Source organism: Eleutherodactylus coqui, chromosome 9 (assembly GCF_035609145.1).
Source record: "Eleutherodactylus coqui strain aEleCoq1 chromosome 9, aEleCoq1.hap1, whole genome shotgun sequence".
Classification (NCBI taxonomy): Eukaryota; Metazoa; Chordata; class Amphibia; order Anura; family Eleutherodactylidae; genus Eleutherodactylus; species Eleutherodactylus coqui.
In genome coordinates, this window is record NC_089845.1 from 36,232,716 (window position 1) to 36,242,774 (window position 10,059).

The 10,059-nt window shown below is 50.7% G+C and overlaps 1 protein-coding gene across 2 annotated transcripts in view; it reads right to left on the reverse strand.

The window, feature by feature from the left end:
• LOC136578998 (uncharacterized) overlaps positions 1–7,923 on the reverse strand; it is a 47,297-nt gene extending 39,374 nt beyond the window's left edge. Inside the window, exons 1-4 of one of the 2 annotated variants that reach the window (XM_066579240.1) lie at positions 7,801–7,923; positions 5,268–5,327; positions 2,841–2,853; positions 1,319–1,375 (exon numbers count right to left, since the gene is read on the reverse strand). In XM_066579240.1, the coding sequence (XP_066435337.1) occupies positions 1,319–1,375; positions 2,841–2,853; positions 5,268–5,327; positions 7,801–7,908 (238 nt within the window). In that variant the 5' untranslated portion in view covers positions 7,909–7,923. Of the gene's footprint in view, positions 1–1,318; positions 1,376–2,840; positions 2,854–5,267; positions 5,328–7,796 lie in introns of both variants that reach the window. The other variant, XM_066579241.1, reaches the window with a different exon arrangement.
• Positions 7,924–10,059: the final 2,136 nt, after the last annotated feature.

The window sequence follows — 10,059 nt, forward strand, 5'->3', positions numbered from 1 at the left end:
TTCAAAACACTACTGCAAAAGGAGGTGTCGAAGGCACTGCATGTAATGGGTGCAATGGGACCAAATATCCTTCAGCCAAGCGCCTGGAAATGGTTCCCACAGACATAGGGGTGTAAGGATGGCGCCACCTGTCTCTTTGGACAATGAAACAGTTGAAGATGCTGGTGCTTGTCAGACAGACGGTCCTCTCTACTGTTGGTCTGTAGGGGGCATCCTGAGCCCGGTCACCTTGTGTGCCCTCACACATCCACTGGTCCCAACACCTATTAACAGTTTGGACAGAATGGCCCGGTGGGGGACAATTCATCAAAACGACCATCCAGCTTCTCCCATCCCAATGATGCGCCCCTCTCAGACTCTGGTAACGGGATGAAATCTCTTCTCTGCGTCGTAGAGGCGTCTGGGGGCCAACAAGCTCTACACAAGTGGAAGAAGAGGTCACTACACACAAGGAGCCTCCGAGAGCCTTTTATAGACCAGAAGGGAACCACTTTTAGGGCCTCTGGTGACAAGACCGTCCAGATGGAACTGCATGCTGGGTTTTACAGCAAAACGACAACTCCTTTTAGCGGCGGGAATGTTTTTTTTACACAAAGTGTTTAATAAAAACTTTTAGAACTATTATAAATATGTTAAATAAAATAGAATTTTACTTTAGACTACAGAATATTAAAAATGCAATAAAGTTATAAAAGCCTACGAAAAGATTAACTTCTTCAACTTATTTAAAGGTTTCAATGTATGTATTTCAAGAGGAAAAAGATAAAACAAATACCCTCACAACCCAGAAAGTGATACTATAGGGCTTTTACCAAAGACATTTATTCCCTATCCCCTATCCAGAACATCAGAATAAGTGCCTGATCAGTGGGGGTCCAACCACGGAGGTTCCAGAGAGCCCCCCCCCCCACCCCAGATGTCCCATATGACTAGGGCAGTGGTTGACATGCTCGACGGCCACTCCATTCACTTCTATAAGACTGGGGGGGAAATCGATGCACTCTGCTATTTCTCCCTGTCCTACAGAAGTGGGAGTATTGGGCACATATGCACACCACCCCTGCATTCACATAGGACATTTAGCGGCACCGCTCTCTGGATTGTGATCAGACACTAACTCCCTATAGGTGATAAATGTCTTTGGTGGGAAAATCCCTTTATGAGGGGTTTCCAGTCCTATAATATTAACTATCCTTAGAACCATCCCAGGCCATTGCACAATGGAAGTTAGGTCATCAATATTATAGGCCTGGAAGACCCCTTTAAGACATTTATGATGAATTCAGAAAGAAGTAAAGTAAATCTTAACTGAACATACCAACAAGCCCTTCCGTCCGGGTGGCATCAGAGACGTAGTCAACCAATGAAAGGGTCTCTGAAAAAACAAACCGTAGAACATGTCTGGGGTTGAAAACATTTTTTAAAGTCCTGGTCACGTCTGTATTACATTTTGTTCTTGCGGGATGAGTGGTATTTATTCTCTTTTCTTAAAGGAGCCATTTTCAAGAAGTTTCCTTATCCTACCACACCCATGGGATCTTCTCAGTAGGGCCACAAGATAACCGAAACCCGTTCTACCAGGGAAGGCGACTGCATGCAGAAAATAAATATGGCAGTTGATTTGCGCTCGTTGGCAGGAAAAGCTGTTCTTCTATAGCACGCTATGGCAGGTATTTGCTGCGGAATTCGGAGGCGGATGCCCGCTCCGGATTCCACAATGCAAATCCGGACGTGTGCATGCGACCTACTCTTACGATTTCACAATCTCAGGCCATGTCATCAGGAAACTCTGCCACATCTGAACTTACAGGCCACAATGCACATGCTTGTGTGTATGAGGCCTACTGGTACTACCAGAACTGCATTGTGGGAAATATCAGAAAGAGTTACAGGATAAATTCATAAACTTTGAAAGTAGGCCTAGATTCTAGGCGAATATGAATACCGGAGTCCTGATGCGATTTCTACCAATACCTCAGAGTTCTGCGTGCCGGTAGCTGAGCCTCCGACTACCCGTGTTGTGTTTGCCTGGGGTTCACGGTATTCACACTTCCTACCAGCCAAGACTCTTCTGCATGCTAACTCTTAAAAAGTGGAAATCCTAGATGTCTTCTCTGAGATCTCTTTGCCGATTGGCTGGAATCCCACCTGTACATCTCAGGTCAAGGATGCATTCGCACGGGCGGCTTTCATGCGTGATATGTTATGACCGACTGTGATATGGTTAGATATCGCACGTAAAAAAGGAGGCTTTCAATGTGTTTATTCTCAGGAGTCATTTCTGTTCCATGCGCATGCCTCTAGTGAGTCCGCCACGAACTACGGTTGTTTGAGGGAACATTCACACAATAGTGATTTCACGGAATCTTGTAAGCACTGTAAGTCGATACGCACGTGAAGAAGATCGCAACATGCTCTATTTCACCGCGCATCACGCAGGGACAGGCCCTATCATTTTGTATGGGCAGCGTATGCAGCACTGGCCGTACGCTATAAATTGCGTTTTGGCAATGATGCATACGCAACGCCGCTATGAGAGGGGGGAATTAAAAAAAAATCTAAACAAGTCATACTGCATGTGATCGCGTGCGTGAGATTTGTTGTCATGCGCAGTGGCGATAGCTGGCTCACCGCCGACTCACAGGCCGATAAAACACTGCGTTTACGCACACGGGCGTGTGAATGAGCCCCGAGCTCCGCTATTGTTGGAAGAAACCTTCTCTCCTGATTTGCGCAGCGTGGATCTGATTGTAACACATTTACTTGTATATTATTCAATACAATGGGATGATCAGTAATGAATATGACAAAACACACGATTCTACGCATTATATACTTACTGTTGGGTCTTTTCTGCACGATTCCCCAAAAAAATTCGAACATGCAGAGAGAAAAAAAAAAGCAAAACCGTTAGTCGCCATCCGTACGTGAAACTGAACAACAATATCACCTTCATTAGTACAAAACAGATCGAAAGAGAAAGACAGATATGAACATAACGGAAGAAACGCAGGCAGCCCGGCAGTGTATAAAGGTGCACCTGCTACATGTCAGGCCTGCAGAAGGGGCAGCGCGGAGTAGAAAAACCTAAATAACAAACAGGTAAATCTTAAAGGGGCTGCTTGAGTTTAGGAAAACCCATTAGGGGGCCCTTGTGCATTCAAATAAGGCTGCCTGTCCACGGGCATGGTGATATCCCGCGACGGGGAGCAGGAGCCGGCAGACGGATCTCCGCAATGAGCCTATCCGACAGATAGGTTAACCACGGAGAATCACGGTAAATCGCAGCAGGGCGGTTGCACTTTCCATACCAATGCAATGGAAAGCCTGCACTGCGTTCCCCGCCGCAGGGAACGCAATGCGAAAACGCCCGCGGACAGGCAGCCTTGGGCAGCAGTTACTTCTCGCTGCTGCAGTCTGTTTACAGGCAGCTGGTAGCAGCCAATGACAGCGTTCAACCATGATCACTCAGCGCTGTCATTGGCGGCTGCAGCTTGTTTGTAGGTGGGCTCAGGCTGCCAAGTGACATCTAAGGGAGACCAAAGCCGCCGGCAGACAGGGAGGTGAGGAGCAACTGCTGATTTGTTATTTTAAGGCATGGGGGACCCGTTAACAGGGGTTTTCCTTAACTCAGACCACCCCTTTAAATTGCAGTATGCATGAGATCCAAAATAACAAATGTACTTGCAAGTGTATGCGGGTATACGGAGTGGAAAACCTACCGCCGCAGGAAAAGGACACAAACAATAAGGCTGCTTTCACACGGGGGGCACAAATCGTGGGATTTTCTTGCGATGCGACAGCGCTACAGATTGCATGTATGTGAAGCCCATGCTTTCCTATGGGTTCCTTCACCTGAGCGATGTTTTGTAGGATGCCGCATTGCGAGAAAAACATTGCGGCGTGCTCTATACAGCTTTTGCAGCCCACGTTTCCCTATGGAGCCTTCCTTTGTGTTGCATGACTTGAAAATGCGGTTTTCGTACGGTGTAGTGCAACTTTTACAGTAGGAAATCCTACTGTTTTCCCTAAAATAACCCGTCTGCATTAAATGCGATGGCTGTGATTGGTTCATTGAGCGCTGCAGTGATTGGCTGAGCAGCAGTGCTTGAGAACCAATCAGAGCCAGCGCTTCCTGGAGGCAGAGATTTTGAACTTCCAAAACAGGAAGCGCTGGCTGAAGACTACAGACAAATGCCGGAGCTTCAGGAATAGAAGTGCGGTGGAGCAGAGAGCGCCTGTTAGGTGACGTATTGTGTTTTTTCTTAAGCAGCTAGGGTTTATTTTCGGGATAGGGCTTATATTGCACTGCGGAATAAGTTGGCAATATACAAATAAAGATTATTATTATATACTTCAAGCCTCCTCCCCCCCCCCCCACCCCGAAAATCCCGGCAAAAGATGCAGAACTTTGTAGCAACACAAGATTGCGATATCACGCAGAACACAGCTGCGATTTTCTTGCCCGTGTGAAAGAGGCCTTAAGCATATGGCTTATTATTTTTTTTCAAGTACCTGCACCCCCACTTGTAGCAAACTCCATGGACATCGGCGATTTAGTGTATACAGTAAAATAGCTCTCAGATTCACTCAAAAGGGGTCCCGGCCCGTGGCTGCACTACGGCTCGGTATAACCTTTGCCACGATGCGTCACCACCAGTGACCGGTCTACGGGGCCTATTATACTGTATCTTACATGCAGATATGAAGAGGTACTTCCTGTTTGACTGGTAGGCTGTTCCCATTGGATGCTATATTATGGTGTTAGTCACACAGGACGCATGCTCCTCTTCTGTGTTTGACCGTAATTGGCGCATGACAGCGTATATCACGCACGCTGCCATGCGTAGTCTGACTACTTTCTCTTTTTCATTCCCCGCTGTGTCTCATAGCGGCGTTGTGTATGTGCGGTGCTGAATATACAACCCATGTAGGATAGGGCTGAGACAGAACATGCTGGGTTGTTCTATGCTGCACTAATGATAATCCGTGTGCTCTCAGGGCCTCCATTCACTGTATGACGCAGTGACGTCACGCTGGTGGGGATGAGCCCCGAGGCCGTCTCCCTCCACAACCCAAACCCTGCAGTTTCTTCTCTAAACTCTTGCTACTACACAATGGTCGCCGGCGATCCGTCTAGTATTCTTGTCAACAGCAGCCAGATCTGACGCCCCGCTAGAGGTCAGTGAGTTAGCGAGGATGCGTATGGCAGCGGTGTGACGGCAGGGCTAACAGAGCTTCACAGTAGCTGCAGGGGCTCTGAATACCTTGGGGCCGCTCTTCCCTTGTGCGTCGCACGGCTGCTCTTCTGAGTGGCTCATCCTTTCCTGTGGAGAGAAGAGGACGAGCGTTATGGATCCACAAGGTCTGACAACAGTCCGCGCACGCGGTCACATGTCTGTTCTCGAAGGGCTCCTTCACACCGGCGAGAAACCGGCGCACTGCGAGAGGGAGAGGAAGCGCAGGAATTACGAAACCAATGATTTTCAATGGTTTCCTTTGTGATGTTTCCACGTCTGCGAGGAAAAAAAAAGATGGCAGGCAGCATCTCCTTTCTTTTTGCGCTGTCGCTCATTGTTCTCAGAGGGGTCGGCGGCGGCAGCAGCGCCGATCTATTGTAAACAGTGGTAGAACATGGTGATCCCCGGCTGCGGCAGCCATGGCGGGGATGAAGGGACCCCGCAGGGATGCCAGGCTGTTCCCATGTGACAACGCCTCGCGCCCGGGGTGATCGCTCACCCTCGCCGGTGTCCAGGAGCCCTAAGTGAGAGCACAAATGGCGCCGTCTTATGGCCCAGTTACACGTAACGATTGCCACTCCAAATTTGCTCAAGCAGATGAAAATGCGCAATAATCGTTACACCCGAACGCCATCTTGTCGCTCACTTTCAACCAGCCTAATAATCCTCGTTTGGCGACTTCCGGACGCGTGTAAACGCTCCCCGCGTACGTAGAATGCGAAGCGCTGAGCGGGAAGTGAGCGATACTCAGCGGTGATCACCGGTCTAAACGCTCCGCACGAGCGCCAACAACCAGTGGTGACGTTACCCGCCCGTGCCGGCGAGTTCGCCCCGTGTAAGGCCGCCTGCAGACGGGCGGGTAGGATCCGGCGGCAAGAATTCTCGCCGCGGGACCCGGCCCCAGTGCCTGCAGGGACGAGCGCGTACTCACCCGCGCCCGGCGGCCCTGGCTTTTTCATGTGTCGGTTGCCGATCAGCCGACGCATGCGCAGACCGGAGCCGGCTGCCGGGTGAGTGACGTTTCTGTGCGAGGCTCTGTGAGCCACACACAAAAATAGGACATGCCGCGGTTTGTTTGCCGCGCGGCCAAACCGCGACCGTCTGCATAGGAGTGCGTATTGTAATGCACTCCTATGCAGGCTTTCAGTGGCGGAAATCCCGTGTGCAGGCGGCCTAAGAGATGACTGTGCAGCAACGCCCCCAACAGGACTCTACGGCGGCGGCATCGCTGCGGGAACTCATTGGGCTAGATGGACATTAAATTATGGCGTGCTCGTCTGCTGCATGGAAGTGAGCACGCCCCGCCATATGGCGAACCCACACACAAAACTGCCTCATTCGTAGTGCTAAGCCGCGCAAAACAGCTGCTGAGGGCGCCGACCCTCCTGCGGACCACCGAGGAGAATCCCAGGGGCGCAGCGTCATGGTGGAGGCGGAGATCACTGGCGGACGGCGGCGGTGGAGGCGGAGATCACTGGCGGACAGCGGCGGTGGAGGCGGAGATCACTGGCGGACGGCGGCGGCGGAGATCACTGGCGGACGGCGGCGGCGGAGGCGGAGATCACTGGCGGACGGCGGCGGCGGAGATCACTGGCGGACGGCGGCGGCGGTGGAGGCGGAGATCACTGGCGGACGGCGGCGGCGGTGGAGGCGGAGATCACTGGCGGACGGCGGCGGCGGTGGAGGCGGAGATCACTGGCGGACGGCGGCGGCGGTGGAGGCGGAGATCACTGGCGGACGGCGGCGGTGGAGGCGGAGATCACTGGCGGACGGCGGCGGCGGTGGAGATCACTGGCGGACGGCGGCGGCGGTGGAGGCGGAGATCACTGGCGGACGGCGGCGGCGGTGGAGATCACTGGCGGACGGCGGCGGTGGAGATCACTGGCGGACGGCGGCGGTGGAGATCACTGGCGGACGGCGGCGGTGGAGATCACTGGCGGACGGCGGCGGTGGAGGCGGAGATCACTGGCGGACGGCGGCGGTGGAGGCGGAGATCACTGGCGGACGGCGGAGGAGGCGGAGATCACTGGCGCACGGCGGCGGCGGTGGAGGCGGAGATCACTGGCGGACGGCGGCGGTGGAGATCACTGGCGGACGGCGGCGGTGGAGGCGGAGATCACTGGCGGACGGCGGCGGTGGAGGCAGAGATCGCACATTATTCTCTGCATGGAGCGATAAATCATTCGCACGAGCGGACGGCGGTGGGTCACTTGTTCGCCCGCACTTCACAGGCAGATGAACCGTTTACGGTTGTGTTCGCTCCTGTGCGCCCGACTAAACGAACGCGGTTCACTAGTAACGATTATTCCTACGTCTGGGTAAGATGGAGAGCGGTGAGCACGCTCTCGCCCGGCGGACGACTGTTGCCATGGTTACACTGAGCGGTTATCGCTCAGACTCGCATCATCCAACGACTTTGTGGCAAGTGCTCCGGGTTGCCACCCATTAACCCTCTTATGTCCGGGGCCTCCAGGAAGCCCCACAACTCGGCAGGAGAGCAGCCGGCACGGGGGTCACACCCTCCACAGACCCACGGACAGTCTGTCAAGGACCCACCTACCGTCAGCACAGACCGACCGCCGGACCCACCGCTCACAGCAGCTAGACAAGGCAGCGCTTCATGCCGGACTGTAGGGCCGTAAAGCGCGCTGACAGAGGAGGTGGGCATGCGCAATGAGGAGCGCTGAATGTATGGCCATGGTAGAGTTACTGCTCGGCTCCCCGGCTGTCGGCTCTGATGTTCTCGGCTCCCTGCAGAGGAGAGACTGCTGAGGCCTCATTCACACCAGTGCGGTCACTCAGCGTATCCGCGCGTAATTTCTGTCTACGTGAGACCCAATGCTGATGATCGCTGCGGAAATCACGGCTATATAATACTATATACAGGGCAGGTGCTCTACAATACTATATACAGGGCAGGTGCTCCACAATACTATATACAGGGCAGGTGCTCTACAATACTATATACAGGGCAGGTGCTATATAATACTATATACAGGGCAGGTGCTATATAATACCATATACAGGGCAGGTGCTCTACAATACTATATACAGGGCAGGTGCTATATAATACCATATACAGGGCAGGTGCTCTACAATACCATATACAGGGCAGGTGCTCCACAATGCTATATACAGGGCAGGTGCTCTACAATACTATATACAGGGCAGGTGCTATATAATACCATATACAGGGCAGGTGCTATACAATACTATATACAGGGCAGGTGCTATATAATACTATATACAGGGCAGGTGCTATATAATACCATATACAGGGCAGGTGCTCTACAATACCATATACAGGGCAGGTGCTCTACAATACTATATACAGGGCAGGTGCTCTACAATACTATATACATGGCAGGAGCTATACAATACTATATACAGGGCAGGTGCTCTACAATACTATATACAGGGCAGGTGCTATATAATACTATATACAGGGCAGGTGCTATACAATACTATATACATGGCAGGAGCTATACAATACTATATACAGGGCAGGTGCTCTACAATACCATATACAGGGCAGGTGCTCTACAATACTATATACAGGGCAGGTGCTCTACAATACTATATACAGGGCAGGTGCTCTACAATACCATATACAGAGCAGGTGCTCTACAATACTATATACAGGGCAGGTGCTCTACAATACTATATACAGGGCAGGTGCTATATAATACCATATACAGGGCAGGTGCTCTACAATACTATATACAGGGCAGGTGCTATATAATACCATATACAGGGCAGGTGCTCTACAATACCATATACAGGGCAGGTGCTCTACAATACCATATACAGGGCAGGTGCTCTACAATACTATATACAGGGCAGGTGCTATATAATACTATATACAGGGCAGGTGCTATATAATACCATATACAGGGCAGGTGCTCTACAATACTATATACAGGGCAGGTGCTATATAATACCATATACAGGGCAGGTGCTCTACAATACCATATACAGGGCAGGTGCTCCACAATACTATATACAGGGCAGGTGCTCTACAATACTATATACAGGGCAGGTGCTCTACAATACTATATACAGGGCAGGTGCTATATAATACCATATACAGGGCAGGTGCTATACAATACTATATACAGGGCAGGTGCTATATAATACTATATACAGGGCAGGTGCTATATAATACCATATACAGGGCAGGTGCTCTACAATACCATATACAGGGCAGGTGCTCTACAATACTATATACAGGGCAGGTGCTCTACAATACTATATACATGGCAGGAGCTATACAATACTATATACAGGGCAGGTGCTCTACAATACTATATACAGGGCAGGTGCTATATAATACTATATACAGGGCAGGTGCTATACAATACTATATACATGGCAGGAGCTATACAATACTATATACAGGGCAGGTGCTCTACAATACCATATACAGGGCAGGTGCTCTACAATACTATATACAGGGCAGGTGCTCTACAATACTATATACAGGGCAGGTGCTCTACAATACCATATACAGAGCAGGTGCTCTACAATACTATATACAGGGCAGGTGCTCTACAATACTATATACAGGGCAGGTGCTATATAATACCATATACAGGGCAGGTGCTCTACAATACTATATACAGGGCAGGTGCTATATAATACCATATACAGGGCAGGTGCTCTACAATACCATATACAGGGCAGGTGCTCTACAATACCATATACAGGGCAGGTGCTATATAATACTATATACAGGGCAGGTGCTATACAATACTATATACAGGGCAGGTGCTCTACAATACTATATACAGGGCAGGTGCTCTACAATACTATATACAAG